This window comes from Pan troglodytes, chromosome 15, assembly GCF_028858775.2.
Source record: "Pan troglodytes isolate AG18354 chromosome 15, NHGRI_mPanTro3-v2.0_pri, whole genome shotgun sequence".
Classification (NCBI taxonomy): domain Eukaryota; kingdom Metazoa; phylum Chordata; class Mammalia; order Primates; family Hominidae; genus Pan; species Pan troglodytes.
This window is the reverse complement of record NC_072413.2, coordinates 33,987,586-34,007,876: the sequence shown is the minus strand read 5'-3', so window position 1 is coordinate 34,007,876 and position 20,291 is coordinate 33,987,586. Positions and strand designations below refer to the sequence as shown.

The 20,291-nt window shown below is 36.8% G+C and overlaps 1 protein-coding gene and 2 pseudogenes across 17 annotated transcripts in view; 1 reads left to right on the top strand and 2 right to left on the bottom strand.

Moving 5' to 3' along the window:
* RALGAPA1 (Ral GTPase activating protein catalytic subunit alpha 1) overlaps nt 1-20,291 on the top strand; it is a 270,569-nt gene that overhangs the window by 35,911 nt on the left and 214,367 nt on the right. For 15 of the 17 annotated variants that reach the window (XR_010150907.1, XM_001141541.7, XM_063792836.1 and 12 more), the window contains 4 exons: nt 2,497-2,554; nt 10,695-10,738; nt 12,442-12,619; nt 16,531-16,646. Coding sequence is in view for 14 of the 17 variants with exons in the window: in XM_001141541.7 (XP_001141541.2) it covers nt 2,497-2,554; nt 10,695-10,738; nt 12,442-12,619; nt 16,531-16,646 (396 nt within the window). In the remaining 3 variants the exon portion in view is untranslated. The remainder of the gene's footprint in view (nt 1-2,496; nt 2,555-10,694; nt 10,739-12,441; nt 12,620-16,530; nt 16,647-20,291) is intronic. The other 2 variants (XM_063792834.1, XM_063792833.1) reach the window with 1 other exon arrangement.
* Nucleotides 6,352-10,195, bottom strand: LOC104002065 (glutamyl-tRNA(Gln) amidotransferase subunit A, mitochondrial-like; annotated as a pseudogene).
* On the bottom strand, nt 16,975-17,111 carry LOC112205479 (small nucleolar RNA SNORA31; annotated as a pseudogene).

The window sequence follows — 20,291 nt, the reverse complement described above, 5'->3', positions numbered from 1 at the left end:
TATGTGTAATATATATTGATTATTTTTTATTCTTTACATAGAAATGTTTGTCTTTAATGGATCACTAAATTTTATTAGAAAAAAGATCTGAGATACCAGGTTTTCATCTTTTGAAAAAATCATTTGATTTTTGTGCTGACGTTCTTCTACTTATAGTAGGGGACCTCTACCTTTAGAAACTGATGATGAAAAAGAAATCGGAAATAAAATGATTTCCTTCTTCTGGAATAAAAAGCATCATTATGTGTTGTTACTAATAATATGGTAGAGGTTTTATATTCTGTGCAGTTTAGGGCACATGTAATCTCTTTAATCTTTTATTTACCATATAAAAATATAAGGGGCTAAATCTAAAGTATAATTATTAGTTGTAATTTAGAAATGCTTTTGAATAGTTTACAAATTTGTCTTTTCAACTTTTCTATAAGTTTATCTCTTTCTATACAAAAATAAATATAATTATGCAGTTGTTGGCCAGCTGTGGGAGACATAGGGAGGACAAAGATAAAAGAGTTTATGTGTCTCATGTCGGACCAGCATTTATCTGTGTAGAACTTTAAAATTTCTTTATCATCCTTTCATATGGGGTTTACTAAAGAAGATGATATCAACGAGAAGACAAGGAAATATAAAATATGCATGTCATCATTTGAGCAGTATATTATCAAGGCAGAGGTTTTAGAAATAGGCGTATTGAATTTGGAACCTCTGTTCTTTCACTTTCTAGCTTTGTAACCTAAGCGCACTACTTAACCCATTTCTTCATTTGTTGAATGAGATAAACCCTCCTTTTGGAATGATTGCAAGGATTAATGCAAGGTATATTAATTAATATACATATATAATAAAGTGCCCAGTGTTTGGCCCTTATTAGCATTCATTTAATGGAGTTCTAAATAATAGTAAGAACAGCAATAACAGCAAACACACAAAAATGTCATTCAGCAAGTGGATGAGTATTGAGAGCACTGTTTAGCAGTAAGGTAGCTCTTGATCGAGAATAATCCAAACAGGTATAATATTAAGGGAAATAAAAGGCAGAATTTTGAACATATTTGTGTAAAGATTTTATTACCAATTAATGGAAACCTATATATGTTAGCTTAACTACAGGGCTCCTAAAATTTTAAATCCTGCTCTCTGTCCGGGTGCAGTGGCTCATGCTTGTAATCCCAGCACTTTTGAAGGCCAAGGCAGGAGGATTGCTTGAGGCCTGAAGCTTGGGCGCAGCCTGGACAACATAGTAGTACTCCATCTCCACAAAGATAGTAAAAAAAATTTAGCTGGGCATGGTGGCACACACTTGTAGTCCTATTTGGGAGGCTCAGAAGAGTGGATCACTTGAACCCTTGAGTTTGTGGCTGTGGTGAGTTATGATTACACCACTGCACTCCAGCCAGGGTGAAAGGGTGAAACCCCCACCTCTTAAAAAAAAAATTTGCTCTCATACCTATATCCATCATAGCATCTAAGTACCTCTAGTTTCACATGATTAACTCAGTATAAATATTTGATGGGGTTCTCATGAAGTCAAAATACTTTCTCTAGGATTATCAAGATAGGAGAAAGAACCATTAGAAGAAAGAGAAAATGTCACAAATATTAATATCTGAAAGAATTGAAACTCATCAGTGATATCCACAATATAGAAATTCTAGGAATTGCTAGACATAGTGGTGTGTGCCTGTATTCCCACCTTCTTGGGAGACTGAGGCAGGAGGATTGCTTGAGTCTGGGAGTTAAGGCTGTGATGCACTATGATCATGCTTCTGAATAGCCAGTGCACTCCAGCCTGTGCAACATAGCAAGACTCTGTCTCTAAAGGGGGAAAAAAAGAAAATCTAGAAATAGTAAATAAGCATTTTAAATATATTAGAATTAGCATTTAATCATTAGGAAAACATATACCTTCTATATTATTGTAAAAGATGTATTTTGTTAATTTCTTGTTCCAAGTACTGGTTAGTATTGCTTGTTGTTTTTTGAGGCTTTCAAATAGTGATCAACATGCCAGTGCTAAAATAATGTCAATACTGTCAGATTAGCTCAGGGACTATTTTGTAGTTTTTTGTTTGTTTGTTTGTTTCTTTTGTTTTGTTTCGAGACGGAGTTTTGCTCTTATTGACCAGGCTGGAGGGCAGTGGCGTGATCTCGGCTCATGGTAACCTCTGCCTCTTGGGTTCAAGCGATTCTCCTGCCTCAGCCTCCTGAGTAGCTGGGATTACAAGCGCCTGCCACCACACCTGGCTAATTTTTGTATTTTTAGTAGAGACAGGGTTTCACCATGTTGGCCAGGCTGGTCTCGAACTCTTGACCTCGGGTGATCCACCCACCTCAGCTTCCCAAAGCGCTAGGATTACAGGTGTGAGCCACCGTGCCCAGCCTATTTTGTATTTGTTATACTTAGTGAGCCCTTTAATTTTTCACATTTTGCAGGATGTGAACTCATTACTTGGTTTTATTCTTTTCTTTTTTTCTCTTTATATTGATTTTTAGAAAATTTTACAACTTCTTCCAGAAAGAATTCATCAGCGATGGCAGTTTCATAGTATTGGTAAGTAATTCAAATATGTATTTCATATTTGAAACAAAGGATAATATATGAAAAATGTTCTTTAATGGGTTGTTAGTTGAAATGAATTAATAGGTGATGCCTTAATAAAAAGAAAATAAAGAATACAAGAACAGATTGACTAGGAATATAAGAAAAATTATAGATGAAGGATTTGCAGTCAAAATGCCACAGGAAATTTTTGGATCCACTGCTTCCTTTATTCTGATACATTAACATTGATGATAAAACTATAAAACAAAAAAGCAAGATTAGCATCAAGACAAATATCTCCTGATAACAGAAATCTCTATGAATCAGAGATGGAAGAAAAATGCAAAGTGCCAAATAGAATGGACATTTGTGTTGTTTCTAGTTTATTTACTTATTGTTTGCTAGTTCTATTTGTTTTATTGTATATTCCTTTGGATTTTCTACTGTAGGGTTATATCATCTGTGAATGAGTACAGTTACTTTTTTTTTTAATCGGATGCCTTTAATTTCTTCTTTCTTTTCTGTTTATTGTGCCTCCAGTACAATATTGAATAAAAGTGGCAGGAAAGAGCAGACATTCTTGCATTATTCCTGATTTCAGGGAGAAAGATAATGGTCAGTCTTCACCATTATATGTGATTTTAGCTGTAGTGTTTTTGTAGATGCCTTTTATCCAGTTGAAGAAGTTCTGTTTCTAGTTTGAGAGCTTTTAATCATAAATGTGCATTGTAGTTTGCCAAATGCTTTTTCTCCATCTATTGATGCGATCATTATCAGTGTCATTGGTGCTTTTGTCATTTATTCTATTAATATTATGTATTTTACTAATTGATTTTCAAGTGTTAAACCAACTTTCCATACCTGAGGTAAATCCTATTTACTTACTATTTATAGTCCTTTTTATTTGTTGCTTACTTCAGTTTGCCTCTCTGTTTATGAGGAATATTGTATTGTAGTTTGTCAATCTTTATTTGACTTTACTATTAAGATAGCTATAGAAGTTTAGAAGTGGTCCCTCTTGTTTTCTGAAATAGTTTGTGAATGAGTGGTAGGTAACATTTTCTTCTTTAAATAGTTGATAAAATTCAAAAGTGAGACCATTTGTACTTGGACTTTTCTTTGTGATATTTGTAATTATTACTTCAATTTCTTGTTATAGGTTTATTCAGATTTTATATATCTCTTTGAGTCAGTTTGATAATTTGTTTCTTTCTAGGAACAAATTTGTTAGTAGAAAGTTGTTCAAGTTATTCCTTATAGTAATCCTTTCAATTCCTATAGGGTCAATAGTGATGTCCCCTTTCGTTCTTTTTTTTTAATATTACATAAACTTTTTATTTATTTATTCTTTAATGGTTTCAACTTTATTTTTAGATTCAGGGGATGCATATGCAGGTTTGTTACATGTGTATATCTCATGATGCTGAGGTTTAGGGTATGACTGATCCTGTCACCCAGGTGGTGAACATAGTACCTAATTGTTTTTCAACCCTTGTCCCTCTAGTACTTCCCAATGTCTATTATTGCCATTTTTACGTCCATGAGTACTCAGTGTTTAGCTCCCACTTACAAGTGAGAGTATATGATATTTGATTTTCTGTTCCCATGTTAATTTGCTTTAGAATAATGGCCTCCAGCTGTATCCATGTTGCTAAATGTTGCTGCACCGGACATGATTTCATTCTTTTTAATGGCTATATCCGCTTTCATCCTTGATTTTGTTAATTTATGTCTTCTCTCCTGTTTTATTGGCCGGTCTAACTATTTGTCATATTTGTTGATCTTTTCAAAGAACAAACTTTTGATATCATTGATTTTCTTCATACTTTTTCTGCTTTCTATTTTCTTGTTTTCCATTCTAGTCTTTGATATTTTATGTGTGTGTGTGTGTATATATATGTGTTTTTTTTTTTTTGAGACGGAGTTTCGCCCTTGTTGCCCAGGCTGGAGTACAGTGGCACGATCTCGGCTCACCACAACCTCCGCCTCCCAGATTCAAGCGATCTTCCTGCCTCAGCCTCCCGAGTAGCTGGGATTACAGGCATGCACCACCACACCCAGCTTATTTTGTATTTTTAGTAGAGATGGGGTTTCTGCATGTTGGTCAGGCTGGTCATGAACTCCCGACCTCGGGTGATCCGCCCACCTCGGCCTCCCAAAGTGCTGGGATTAAAGACGTGAGCCACTGTGCCCTACCTATTTATTTTTTGTAGTACTGTATTTTTTTTAAGAGACAGGATCTTATTCAGTCACCAGGCTGAAGTGCAGTGCCATGATTGATCATGGTTCACTGAAGCCTTGAAATGGGCTTAAGCCATCCCCCTACTCAGCCTCTTAAGTAGCTGGGACCACAGGTGTACACCACCAGGCCCAGCTCACTTTTTTAAATTATTTTTTGTAGAGACGGGGTCTTGCTTTGTTGCCCAGGCTGGTCTCAAACCTCCAGCTTCAAGCCATCCTCCTACCCCAACCTCCCAAAGTGCTGGGATTACAGGTGTGAGCCATCATACTCAACCTCTTTTATATTTTATAAAACATTCTGTGGCAGGCATGATGCCGCATGCCTGTCATCTCAGCACTTGGCAGAGGCTGAAAGAGGATGATCACTTGAGGCCAGGAGTTTGAGACCAGCTTGAGCAACATAGTGAGACTCTGTCTTTAAAGACAAAAGAAATTTTTTTAAGCTAGCCTCACTTGTTGGTATGTGCCTGTAATCCCTGCTACTCAGGAGGCTGAGGCAGGAGGATCACTTAAGTCCAGAAATTCAAGGGTGCAGTAAGCTGTGCACACTGCTACACTCCAATTGGGGTGACAGAACGAGACACAATCTCTAAAACATGAAAATAAGGACAGATGTGGTGGCTCATGCCTGTAATCGCAGCACTTTGAGAGCCTGAGGCAGGTGGATCGCTTGAGCATGGGAGTTCGAGACCAGCCTGGGCAACATGGTGAAACCCCATCTAGGAAAAAAATACAAAAATTATCCAGACGTGATGACTCCTTCATGTCGTCCCAGCTCCTTGGGAGGCTGATTTGGGAAGATCATCTGAACTTGGTGAGGTCAAGACTGCAGCAAGCCAAGATCATGCCACTGCACTTTAGCCTGAGTAAAAAAATGATACCCTGTCTCAACAATAAAAAAAATTTTTTTAATTAAAAAAGAGAGAAATTCTGCTTCCTTTGGGTTTAATTTACTCTTCTGTTTCTAGGTTTTTGTTTATTTGTTTGTTTTTTTGAGACAGAATCTTGCTCTGTCGCCCAGACTGGAGTGCAGTGACGCTGTCTTGGCTCACTGCAACCTCTGCCTCCTGGGTTCAAGCAATTCTCCTGCCTCAGCCTCCTGAGTAGCTGGGACTACAGGCACATGCCACCACGCCCGGCTAATTTTTGTATTTTTAGTAGAGACAGGGTTTCACCATGTTGGCCAGGATGGTCTCGATCTCCTGACCTCGTGATCCACCCACCTCAGCCTCCCAAAGTGCTAGGATTACAGGTGTGAGTCACTGCGCCTGGCCCTGTTTCTAGTTTTTTAAGATGTAACCATAGAATATTAATCTGATAGCTTTCTTCTTTTCTGATATAGGTTTTTAAAACTATAAATTTCCCTCTAAGCTTTGCCTTATATCCATCCCATAAATTTTAGCATGTTGTATATTCAATAAAAATTATTAATGTATGGCCATTATGTGATCATTGAAGAACAAGAAAGGACTTGAATAAACGGAATTTTATGCAATATTCATAGGAAATAAACTTGATAGTATAAAGGCAACAATTTTTAAAAATTTTGCATGATATATTTATCTCTACTGTGTTAGAGAGACAGAGACTAACTTTTCATTTTCAAGGATTGATGAACAATCATCCATAAGTTCTTGAAGTTGAATAACAGGAAACTTTACTTGTTTTTCAAGCCATCTGGCTACTGTAAGAAGCTGCTAGTCACAAAATGTACGTCCAGTAAACGGCAGCCCTGTTGGCAACCCTTGGTTTGAGAGTGCAACAGGGTTACTCACTGCTGACAGTCCTGCCATGTTTACAGCTTGTGTAAAAATATCATCCTGGGCACTTCCTGTTCTGTGGTCTTCTTTGATGAATTCCAGGTATGGTACTGCCTTACTCAAGGTGGTGGGAGTTAGCATACTCCAGAGTTAAAAGCATTCACAAAATCATTAGCAATGAGGCATCTCACTTTCTGTGCTTTGATGAAATAATTTTCATATTTTTATTTTAACAAGAAAACATTTCCTGAGAGAATTCTTCCTCTTACAAAATCATTGAACCCTTCTCGTCTGGTTGCAGCACACATGGCTTCAGTAGATACATCAGTGTCACATCTGTGACCATATTGTAGCCCATCAAATCTTGCTATACTCGATGCTGCTTCTGATCTGCACAATAGATGGTAGCAGACAATTGAATAAGTGATGTGAGAAAAAGATACTTCAATTGCTTTGGCCCCCTCAGACTCAAAGAGATCAGCAGCTTTGGACCAAAGAGACTGTACTTCACTTGATAATTCCAGTACAAGATATTCCTTTGGAATACCTATACATAGTTTGCTCACATTTATCAAACTGGGAATCATGAATGGTTTAACAGGATCCTGTGCCGTGGTAGAATCCATAGGGTCATGTTCAGCCAGTACACCCAAGACAATTGCTGCATCATCCACACATCTGGTTAAGATTCCTTGCACTTCCATCAAATCCTCCAGGGAAATGAGACCATGATGGGAAACTAAGCCATAGTTTGGTTTGAAACCAACAAGCCCACAGTAGGCAGCAGGATTTCTGGTCAGACCTCTTGTATCTGATCCTAAAGCCGCATAGCATGTGAATGCCGATATGGCAACTGCACTCCCACCTGAGCTTCCTCCAGTTATCAGCCAGTCTGAATCTTCATTCTCAAAGTGGAGATTCTGCTTCCTCTTTTCTCTATATTGTTTTGAATAACTCCGGGGGTTTTTAACTGGTCCAAATACGCCTTCTGCATTTCCAGATCTCATAGCAAACTCATCTAAATTTGTTTTTCCATTAGTAGAGCTCCCTAATCCAACAATTTCGGAACTACTATAGCATTACCTTTCAGCATATTTGATGCACATGTAAGACAGTAATTTTTGGCTGGCTGTAGTGGCTCACGCCTGTAATCCCAGCCCTTTGAGAGGCCAAGGTGGGTGGATCACCTGAGCCCAGGAGTTTGAGACCAGCCTGGGTAACATGGCAGTACCCCAACTCTACAAAAAAATGCAAAAATTAGCTGGGTGTGGTAGTGTGCACCTGTGTTCCCAGCTACTGGGGAGGTGAGAGGATAACTTGAGACCAAGAGGCCAAGGCTGCAGTAAGCCATGATTGTGCCACTGCACTCCAGCCTGGGTGACAGAGCAAGAACCTGTCTCAAACAAATAAATTTGTTAAGTATATATATAAATATCAATATCACACAATATTTATCAATATTAAATATATATACCATGTATATCAAATATATATCATATATATGTATATACACACACATATAACAATTCTTAACATTCCTATAGGGATTTTTAAATGTAGCCTAACAAATATATCTTAAAGTTTATATGTAAAATAAAAGCCAAAGCAATTTGGAAGAATAACAAATCAGACCAAGAGGGTGGTGGTGTTGGCTATTTTCATGCCTGATAACAAGATAAATTATAAAGTTATACTAACAAAGGCACTGTTACTGATGTAGGGATGGACAAATGGATGAATGAAAAGGAACATGGAGATCAGCCAAAGATCTAAGCTTATGTATGGAAACTTGAAATATGATTGAGATGGCGTTTTAGTTCATTTGAACATCATAAATCCCGAAATAGTACTATACTTGGTTTTCCATTTGTGAAAAAACAAATTCTGTTCCACCCACAAGGAAATAAATTTCTGATAGATTTCAGGACCTACATGTGAAAAGCAACACATAACAACTTTTTGAAGTGAGTATTTGGTTTATAATTTTAATGTAAGGAAGGATTTCTTTAGACATACAAAGAACACATAAGAAAGAAAAACACTGGCAAATTGATTATATTAAAATTTAAGTCCAGGCATGGTGTCTTATGCCTGTAATCTCAGCACTTTGGGAGGCCAAGGTGGGCAGATCACTTGAGCTCAAGAGTTTGAGACCAGCCTGGGCAACATGACAAAACCCCATCTCTACAAAAAATATAAAAATTATCCAGGCATGGTGGCATGTGCCTTTAGTCCCAGCTATCTGGGGGCTGAGGCGAGAGGATTACTTGAGCTCAGGAGGTCAAGGCTACAATGAGCCATGATCATGCCACTGCACTCTAGCCTGGGTGACAGAGTGAGAACCTGTCTCAAAATAATAAATAAATAAATAAATAAAACTTATCTGCATCAGAAGATACCACCTCCCCACCCAACAAAAACATGATTGAATTGTTTGGGATAATGTATTTTCAATTCATAGAAATAGACACAGAATTAGTAATACAGAAGGAACTCCATATATATATATATATATATAAAGAAGGCCAGGTGTAGTGGCCCACACGTGTAATCCCAGCACTTTGGGAGGCCAAGGTGGGAGGATCCTTGAGGCCAGGAGTTCCAGACCAGCCTTGGCAACATAATGAGGCCCTCTACAAAAATTACAAAAATTAGCCAGACCTGGTGGTGCACATCTGTAGTCCCAGCTACTCAGGAGGCTGAAGTGGGAGGATCACTTGAACCCGGGAGTTTGAGGCTGCAGTGATCTATGATTGCACCACTATTCTCCAGCCTGAACAACAGAACAAGACCCCATCTCTTTAAAAAAAAAAAAAGAACAACTAAATTGAAAATTGTGCAAAGGATAAAACAAGGAAACCTTGAATAGCCAAATTAAAAGATGTTCTGTGTCACTAGGAAATATCAAATGAAAGCAACATTAAGATAGTTAACATACATCAGATTATCAAATATTAGAGCATCTGTCAATGTTTTGTGCTGCCAACAATATGGTACTAGAGCCCTCCCATATACTGCTGGTAGTACTGTTAATTGTTACAACTACTTTGGAGAAAATTGTCTAATATTTGGTAAAGCTGAAAGTAATTTTATTCCTCTCTCTCTCTCTCTCTCTATATATATATATACACCCCGGGGAAACTCAGGTGTGTACAGGGAATCATGAACAATAACTATTTATTACGGTACTCTTGGAATAGCAAAAATTTGAAAACAAACCAAATGTCTTAATATAAAGACGATAAATAAATTTTGGTATGTTCATACGGTGGAATAGTATGCACCTCTTAAAATGTATTAACTAGAGCTACATAGATAAGTATAGATAAATTTCTTAAGCTAATGTTGGATGTGAAAAGTAACATATAAATAACTTTTTAAAAAAATAAATGAGTTATATGAAAGTTTATATTATTTTTTATGGATTTATAAATGTGTAGTAATAATATAAAAATATTTTTTGAAATGATTAATACCAAAGCCTAGATAATGGTTTCCTCTGGGGAAGAAAGGAACAATATGATTTGGGCCTCAGTGATACCTGTACAGTTAAGTAAAACATTGGAGATAATGCAGGTAAGTGAAATAAACATGGAACTACGTGTAGATTTATTCATACTGAGTGGTGGTCCTCTGCAGGTTTGTTCATGTTATTTTCAGTATTTTATTATAGGTTTGAAATATTTCATAATTTAAAAGAAAAAAGGAAATATTAATGACTTTTCAAAACTTAGAAAATTAGTATAATGGAAATATTCATTAGGAAATATTACAGTTAAGGATGTTCATGTGGTTAACTAAATGAAAATTTTCTATAGTGGATTTCATTTGGATAGTGATAAAAGTATTTTATTTTATTCTTAGTCTAAATAAGAGATTTATAATAGATTGTTGTGTTAAATGCAATTTCTGGCCTAGGTTTTGTTAATAAAATAAATCATGTTTAATTGCAATAAAGCATGTGTTGAAAAGGTGATTCTTTTTATATGCCCTTCTGATCCCAAGTATGGCAGAAGGATATAAAGGTCACCAAGAATAATTTGGAGGTTGCCAAGGACTTATTTAAAAGTGTTTTCAAGTCCGACCGAGAACTCTGACATTTACAAATAGATAAGATGTGAATATTTAAAATCATATTTTCTTTTCAGGATTGATTTTAAAGAAGCTACTTCACACAGGAAACTCCTTAAAGGTACAACTATGTTTACTTTCCATGACTTTAAAAATACTGAGTAGAACATACATCCCACCTGTTAACACTTTTCCTACCTAAGCTTTTTCTTAAAGATCTTTGAATTGTCTTCAGTTTATTTAATTGAAGTGAGTTCCCTTAAAATGTAGCAAGAGGCTGGGTGCAGTGGCTCACGCCTGTAATCTCTACACTTTGGGAGGCTGAGGTGGGTGGATCACTTGAAGCCAGGAGTTTGAGACCAGCCTGGCCAACATAGTGAAACCCTGTCTCTACTAAAAATACAAAAATTAGCCGGGCGTGGTGGCACGTGCCTGTACTCACAGCTACTTGGGCAGCTGAAGCAGGAGAATTGCTTGAACCCTGGAGGCAGAAGTTGCAGTGAGCTGAGATCAAGCCAATGCACTCCAGCCTGGGCGACAGAGTTAGACTGTATCTTAAAAACAAAAACAAAAACAAAAACAAAACGTAGCAAGAGTTTGTTTGACAAACCATTCTAGGTTGACTGGGGACATTGAAAAAACTGTTGTACTTTGCCACTCAATGGACTCATTCACCAGCAATCTTTCCTCTTTATGGTCCCCAGAAGGAAAACATTATTTAGTCATTCAACAGATTATTCTTCATTCCACCATAGCCACTATTAGATGTAGAGGGAAGTAGGGGAGATATACATATATATATAAACATTTTTGTTTCTTTTTCATTATGCCATTGTCCTGTGGTAAGAGAAGCTGCCCATTCCGAAAATATCTTGCTGTAGGTTAGGTAAAGTAACATTATTATAGGTGCTTTTGGCATCATGGCTTGGGTATAAAAGTACAAAGGAATAAGCCTTCCTGTAGCTTTTCTCCTGTTATCTGGCTGAACCATGAAAGTAACAGCAGTTGAATACCTTTGACAGTGGCCATGAACAAGCTCTGGTAAGGTAATTTACAAAGCTATCAGTGAGGTTAGGTTAGTGGAAGACTAAGTGTTTTGCTTGTCAGAGATTGAATTTTCCTCTATTTCTCTTTTACTGTTTTTATGCTGAGAGAATGTTCATTAATCAGTTAAAATATTTATTGTCTTCTGTGTACAGGGTATTGTTTTAGATGCTTTAATAGAGTAGAACAAAGTTGGTATCTTGGAGCTTAGAATCAAATAATAAGTACATGAGATAATTGCAGAGAGGTTTTAAATAATTTTTATTTAAATTAAATCATTTTATTTTTAATAATTTAATTGTAACTTAATAATTTTAATAATTTCAGAACTTTTCAGGGGGAAGAACATTGAATTCGCAGTGTGCCAGGATCCCCATAACCATTCCTCCTTTTACCAAACTCATTCTCACCACTAACAGTCATTGCTCTCTCTCGCTTCTTGGTTTAGACTAGTGGTGATGGGAGGTAGGCAAGGAGGGAAGTAGACAAGAAGGAAAAGATTTTCTAATTTTTATAAATGGAACTTACAGAATAAAAATTACCTGATGGCTTTAAATAGAGAACAAGTTCATTCTATACTTGTTAAAAATCCATGCATTTGTATTTCTAAATAATGATTTCAATAGATGCTGTCTCTCTTCTCCTCAACTTCCCCTTCCTTCCCTGCCCTGCCTCTCGAAAGTATCATTCTGTTGTCATCATCTAGAGAACTTTGTTTTTCAAAGGAAGAAAATATTTCCATTATAAATAAAAATACTGTCTATTTTCATTTTATTTTAGATTAGGCGGGAAGGTGTTCGTCTTTTCTTACTATGGTTGCAAGCTCTTCAGAATAACTGTAGCAAAGAACAGCTCTGGATGTTTTCATGCTTAATCCCTGGATTTTCAGCACCACAGTCTGAACATGGACCTCGAACTTTAGATAATCTCATTAATCCTCCACTCAACCTTCAAGAAAGTAAGATTCATGGGATGTTATCCGTCAGTAGGTTTAAGCTTTCTATGTAGTCTCTTAGTGTATTTTTTCAAATGTCTGTGCATTCATTAACTGGGTAATCCAAGGCAATGCTTTAAAACATAGCTTTTATTATTATTCAGGTATGGTGAAGTCAGCAGATCAAGAAAGCTGTTGAAATAATAGTTTGTTATTCACAGTTCCCAAGAGGAAGGGGCATGCCATGCCACAAGGGCTATGTGGGGGAAGCACCAGAGTTGGTCAGGAGGCAGAGAGAACAGGGGAAGACATGGGCAAGAGTCTTTATTATGGTTTCTATGGGAAGAAACAGGCAACCCAGATTAAGCAAGTTTAGGATTAGCTAGTTTGAATAATTCCAGTGGGCTGTAGGTTGTTAAGAGTTGTCCCTAGTTGTCTGGTACCCAGCCCCTTTGTAATTAGGACAGAGGAGCAGTCACCCTGAATGTGAGTGTGGAGGAGGTGGTAGCGGTGTGGGCTCTGGACTGGTTGGTTTGAATATGAAAGGCATGCTCACAGGCTAGTCACTTACTGTCTCTAGGAACTGGCTAGCCCTAGGAAGGACATATTCACTCTAGAGTCAGTAAAGCCCCAGAGGTATAAGCATCAAAAACCTATGGTTAATACAGATCATTTAACATTTTTCATTAATTATTACATATCACCTTGTATCCTGGAGTTAATTTGGATGTACATTGAAGTACAAGTGTGTTTTATTTTGTCCATTAGATGACTGTGAAAATGTTATAGGTAAATTGAATTTTTATAAATTTTCATAAATAGTACTGCTATTTAAAAATGTATAATTTCAGTAGTGTTTAATTTTTGCTTTCATTCATTAGTGAGTCTTTGTGGTTTCTACCTTAACTTTTTCTAATATTCCTTTCTTTTTTTTTTTTTTTTTTTTGAGTCAGAATCTCACTCTGTCACCCAGGCTGGAGTGCAGTGGCATGGCCTTGGCTCACTGCAACCTCTGCCTCCTGGGTTCAAGCAATTCTTCTGCCTCAGCCTCCCGAGTAGCTGGGACTACAGGTGTGTGCCACCATGCCCAGCTAATTTTTTTGTATTTTTAGTAGAGACAGGGTTTCGCCATGTTGGCCAAGCTGGTCTCGAACTCCTGACCTCAAGTGATTGGTCCGCCTCGGACTCCCAAAGTGCTGGGATTACAGACATGAGCCACTACACCCAACCAGATTTTTCTAACATTCACTTTTTTTTTTTTTTTTACTTCTTTAATTCTCATCTTCGTGTATGAATCCTGTTATTTAAATAAGTTAAAGTTATTTCTTTATTCTTTCATGAGCAAACATTGTCATATACAGTGCTACATTAGTCAGCCAAGGCTGCAATAACCAGACTGGGTGGCTTAAATAACAGCCAATTGGGCCCATTCACATGATCTCATGTAACTTTACCTCCTTAAAGGCCCTCTCTCCAAGTGCAACCACACTGGGGGTTAGGTTTTCAACATATGAATTTTCAGGGCACGTAGTTCAATCCAGAGCAAGTACTCTGTTAGGTACTACCTCTTATTTATAATTTTTATTTCTATAAATTTAGGTTTTGTGGTAAAGCAAAACTATGTTTGTAGAACAAAATTTTAGAAACAGTACCAAGCTGGCATAAAATGTATTAATGAACCAGTTCAAATAGGCTACATATGCATGCTTATTTACATTATATGTTATTTTGAAGTTTTTTGTTTTGTTTTGTTTTGTTTTTGAGTGAGACAGGGTCCTGCTTTGTTGCCTATGCTGTAGCGCAGTCCCATGATCAGCTCACTGTGACCTCAAACTCTTGGGCTCAAGTCAGTAGCTGGGACTACAGGCACATGCCACCCACCACACCTGGCTAATTTTAAAATTTTTTGTAGAGATGGGGTCTTGCTATGTTGCCTGGCTGGTCTTAAACTCCTAAAGTCAAGCAGTCCTCCCACCTTAACCTCCCAAAATGTTGGGATCACAGGTGTCAGCCACTATGTCTGGTCTACTTAACAGATGTTCTATAAGCATTTTTTTTCTCATTATAGAGAGGTTTTCTTTCATCACTCTTTTTTAAGAGATAAGGTCTCAAAGCTGTGTTGCCCAGATTAGAGTGCAGTGGCTATTCACAGGTGCGATCATAATGCACTGTAGCCTTGAACTCTTGGGCTCAAACAATCCTCCAGCCTCAGCCTTCCCAAGTAGCTGGGACTACAGATGCACACCACCACACCAACTCTTTTATCAGTGTTTTTGTGGATGACTTTAAAAATAATTATTATTTATTTTAAATATATTTGTGACTGACTTCTGCCCCTTCTCTTTTTAAGAATAGAAGTTTTGCTTTTTAGTCTGTAAGATGTGGAAAATATGGAGTCTCTGTATACTCCCCAGCAGAGACTAAGACGTCTTTATGGGAACAGTGGATTTTAAGGGGGTTTTTATAGCTTCACAAAATAAAGCTTTCATAAACTGTGTTCTTCTGTATGATGACAGTGGTCCAGGAAGTCCAGAGTACAGATGATAAAGTTTGTATTTTCTTACTTCTTTTCTTTTCTTTTTCTTTTTTTTTTTTTTTTGAGACGGAGTCTTGCTCTGTCGCCCAGGCTGGAGTGCAGTGGTGCGATCTCGGCTCACTGCAACCTCCACCACCCAGTTCAAGCGATTCTCGTGCTCCAAAGTAGCTGAGATTACAGGCGTGTGCCACCACGCCAGGCTAAATTTTTTGTATTTTTAGTAGAGATGGGGTTTTACCATGTTGGCCAAGGCTGATCTCAAACTCCTGACCTCAGATGATCCACTCGCCTCGGCCTCCCAAAGTGTTGGGATTATAGGCGTGAGCCACTGCGCCCAGCCTAAAGTTTGTATTTTTAAAGAATAATTTTTAAAATAATTTTTAGAATAATTTAAAGAGTAATTTTTAAAATGAGTGGCAGAATAACATACCATGTATTATTTAAAAACTGAAATCTACCTCTGTTGTGAGCTTGTTGGTTGATATTTACTGAGAGTCAGGTTTAGGGACCTACATATGTTTACCAGGTACTAATTGTTCAGCTTAGGAAATATTTAAGAGAATTCAGCTAGTTGTGGGTTGACTTTCTTGCATTTGCATTTGTTATAATGAATTTTTCTGAACATCTGAAAAGTAAAAAATATAGAACTTTCTTATTTTGTAAGTGTTAACAGATTGGTACTTTGATAAATAAGTGCATTATTACTAATGTTTGTCATCTTATGGAATTTTTGTAATGGGCAGTTTTCATGTGAATTTGAAATTACCAGAAGTTCTTTCTCAACTGAGATGTTACATACTTGTAATCACTGTGTTATTTGTCTGTCCATCCCTTTGTCACATTCTCTCAATCAAGGGTTCACAGAACAGCTGATTGTTAAAAATTGTGGCCAGGCACGGTGGCTCACACCTGTAATCCTAGCACTTTGGGAGGCCGAGGCGGGCAGATCACCTGAGATCAGGAATTTGAGACCAGCCTGGCCAACATGGTGAAACCCCATCTACTAATAATACAAAAATTAGCTGGGCATGGTGGCAGGAGCCTGTAATCCCAGCTACTTGGGAAGCTGAGGCAGGAGAATCGCTTGAACCTGGGAGGCGGAGGTTGCAGTGAGCCGAGATCGTGCCATTCATTGCACTCCAGCCAGGGTAACAGAGTGAGACTCCGTCTCAAAAAAAAAAAAAAAAATAATAATAATAATAATAAATAAATAAATAAAATTTATTTTTGTGATCAACTATCAGGGATGATCTTAAGATTTATTTCAAGGATCAGTCATTAGAAAGTTTTCAAGCAATTTTCATTGCATACTCATTTTGCAGTTAAAGTTTATTTGGTTATATTATTGTTTTATTAAATTTGTTTTGTAACTATATACTATTCTTTTGTCTTTGGATAGCTCAAGTCACTATAGAAGAAATCACTCCTCTTGTCCCCCCACAATCAGGAGATAAAGGGCAAGAAGATCTCACAAGCTATTTTCTTGAAGCACTTCTAAAATACATAGTCATTCAGGTACTTGTTATCTTCTTTGATATCACACTCCTTACTATCCTATGTGGGTGATTCCCTTTTCTGTCTCTTACCATTATTCTGTCATAGTAGATATTTGCTTATTTTCTTTTTGTCAGGGAGGTTGGAGGGGAAGGGTCAATGGCTTGCTTTTAATTAGCTTTAGCTTTTAAGCTTTTACAAGTGTAATCAACCAAGTGATGGTGGTAGGGGATATTTCCTACACTTCTCATGTAAACTCAAGTTTTAGATTCTTCTTTGGAGTAAAATAGACTCTTCACTCTTTAGAAGGGTATTCCTTAGTTAAAAAAATTCCCTCTTCGTGTTTTTTCCCTGTATCCCTCTATTCATCCTTGGCTGCCACAATAAAAAAGACAGAAAGTACAAGGACATGTTTTTCTTGCATCTGTAGTGGAAACCTTAGCAGCAGACAGTAACTGCTCCAGGTCTGTCACATAGTAGATGCATATAGTTGCTTATTTTCTTGAAGAAGAAGTGACAAATTTTTGCTATTGAAAATATGTTAATATCTCTTTCTCAAATCATTGGAGGGATGACGACACTCTTAGGAATCTAGAGAGGGACAATTTTGTAGACTCTGCGTATACCTTCTTATGTGAGACAGTTGCGCTTATTTTCTAATCCTTTCATTTGTGATCAGCAGTTGTGATAGTTCAAATGAAAAGCTGAAAATTGTTTGATTTAGGAATCAATCTGCCAATATGTAACAACTAGGGAGGTGGGCTGCAGGATAATGATTAGGAGAAATGTAATTTACACTTAAACCTGTTTGTACCTTTTGAATTTCTAGGTGCATGTATTTTGCAAGGTAACCTATTCACCTTTAGATATAAAATTTGCATACCCTGATTGACTGATGAAAACGCTTTTATTTACACATTTCTTGTAATGGCTCCAAACACAAAAATTCCTCATACCTCAGAAACAAACATTATAAAGTTAATTTGGACCCTAAACTAGATTGCCAGAGTTTGAACCCTGATTCCACATTTTACTAATAGTGTGGCCATTGGCAAATTAGTTAATAACCACTTAGTGTTTCTGTGTCCTTATTTGTGAAATAGAGATAAAAATAATACCATTTTGGTGTATGAGGCCTAAATAGTGCACAGTGCTTAGAATAAAATAATGCACAGCATGCCATAAGTGTTCTGTAGTGGGCAGGTGTTATGATCATCATTGTTATTACTAATTTTTCTTTAAAAAATACTTTTGTACTTCATATAGATTTTAAAGATTGCTTTACTGATTTATTGAGCTATAATTGATACACAATAAACTGCAATATTTGAAATTTACAGTTTAATAAATTTTATTATGTGTATACATCCATGAAACCTTTACAATTAAGATAATGTATATATTTATCACCTCTAGGCATTTTCTTGGATCTTTGTTTGCTTTGTTTTTTTGTTTGTTTGAGACAAGGTCTTGCTCTGTAACCCAGGCTGGAGTACAGTGGCCCAGTTATGGCTTACTGCAGCCTCAACCTCCTGGGCCTAAGTGATCCTGCCACCTCAACCTCCCAAGTAGCTGGGACTACAGACCACCGAGCCTGGCGAACTAAAACTTTTTTTGTTGTTGTTGTTAGAGAGAGATAAGGTCTCACTGTGTTGCCCAGGCTGGTCTCAAACTCCTGAGCTCAAGTGATCCTCCCACCTTGGCCTCCCAAAATGCTGTGATTATAGGCGTGAGCCACCGTGCCCCTTGGATCCCTTTGTAATTCATCCCCTTGAATTCTCACACCACCATTTTATCTTTAGACATCCATTGATCTGTTTTTTGTCATTATAGAATAGTTTGTTTTCCATAGTTTTATGTAAATATAATCATAGGGTACATACTTTTTTTTGGTCTTGCTTTGTTTTCTGTTTGATTATTTTGAGAATTGTCTATCTTCTTGTATGTGTCAGCAGTTTGCTCCTTTTATAGCATTCCATTGTAAGGGATGCACCAGTTTATTCAGTTATTTGTTCATGGTTATTTGAATGGTCTCTAATTTTTGGCTATTTAAAGTAAAACTGCTGTGAATATTGGTAAACAAGTTTTGTGTGGACATAATAACAGTAGAATGGCTGGGTCAAATAGTAGGGGTATATATTGACTAAGAAACTACCAAGCTGTTTTCCAAATGACTGTACCTTTTTACATTCCACCAGCAATATGTAAGACTTATACAATTGCTTCACATCCTCACCAACAGTTGGTACGGTCAATTTGTAATTTTAGCCATTCTAGTGAATGTGTAGTGGTATCTCATTATGGTTTTAATTTGTATTTCCCTAACAGCTAATGGTATGTTGAATATCTTTTTATGTGCTTATTTTTCATCCATATATCTTGGGTGAAGTGTCTGTTCACTTTTTTTGCCCATTTTTAAATTGGCTTGTCTTATTAAGTTTAAGCTTTTTATATGTTTTAGAAAGAAGTCCTTAGTCAGATGTATGTTTTGCAAATATTTTCTCCCAGTAGCTCATCTTTCCGTTTTCATAGCAGTCTTTTTAGAAGCTTTTTATTTTGATGAAGTCCACTATACCACTTTTTTAATGGATCTGACTTTTGGAATTGTTTCTAATCTTTGCCTAATCAAATGTCACAAAGATATTCTCCTACGTTTTCTTCTTGAAGTTTTATAGTTTTATGTTTTACATTAAGGTCTGTGGTCCATTTTGAGCTAATTCTGATGTATGAGCAATGTTGGCTTTAATCCTTTGATTAAGGTAGCGTCTGCCAGGCTTTTCCAGTGTATTATCAGTAAGTATTACACTGGAAAATCAACAAGTATTTTGTGGGGAAGTACTGTGTAACTACCTAAATATCCCCTTCCTTACAGAAATTTCACATGTTTTAGGATCCATTGAAGGCTTTTGACTTTGTAATTACGCGGGTTACCAAATGATAATTTTTAAAAAACAGCTTTATTGAGATATGATGCACATTTTATATAGTTCACTCACTTAAAACATACAGTTCAGTGTGTTTTAAGTGTATTCACAGGGTTACACAGCCATCACAGTATAATTTTAGTGCTAATAAGAAACCTCATACCCATTAGGAGTCAGTCCTCTTACCCCCAACCCTTTCATCCCCACCCCTATGCAAACATGAATTGATTTTCTGTCTCTATATATTTGCCTATTCTGGACATTTCATGTTAATAGGATCATACAATATATAGTCTTTATTGACTAGCTTCTTTTACTTAGCAAATGTTTTCAAGGTGTATCCATGTTGTAGCACGTATCGATACTTCATTTTTATTGCGGTGAATAATATTATATTGTATACATATACAGTATTTTGTTTATCTCTTCATCAGCCGATGAGTATTTGAGTTGTTTCTACTTTTTGGCCAACTGGTGATATTAATTCCATCATTATTTCTACATTCAAGAGTTGGCTACATACTGTAGGAAAAAGCTTTCTCCCCTCCCCATTTGTTTACTTACTTATTTATCTCAACACGGATTTATGCATTCCTGTGAATTCATGTGTTAATGTTTACTACAGTTACCAATTTTGATGCTCAGGTTGTCCTAAATTTGTCTAGTGGAAGTTCCTTCAAGCTGAATCCTATGCCTTTGAATTGTTTCCGTCATTGTCTGAGCACTTCCTTACTTCCTGGCA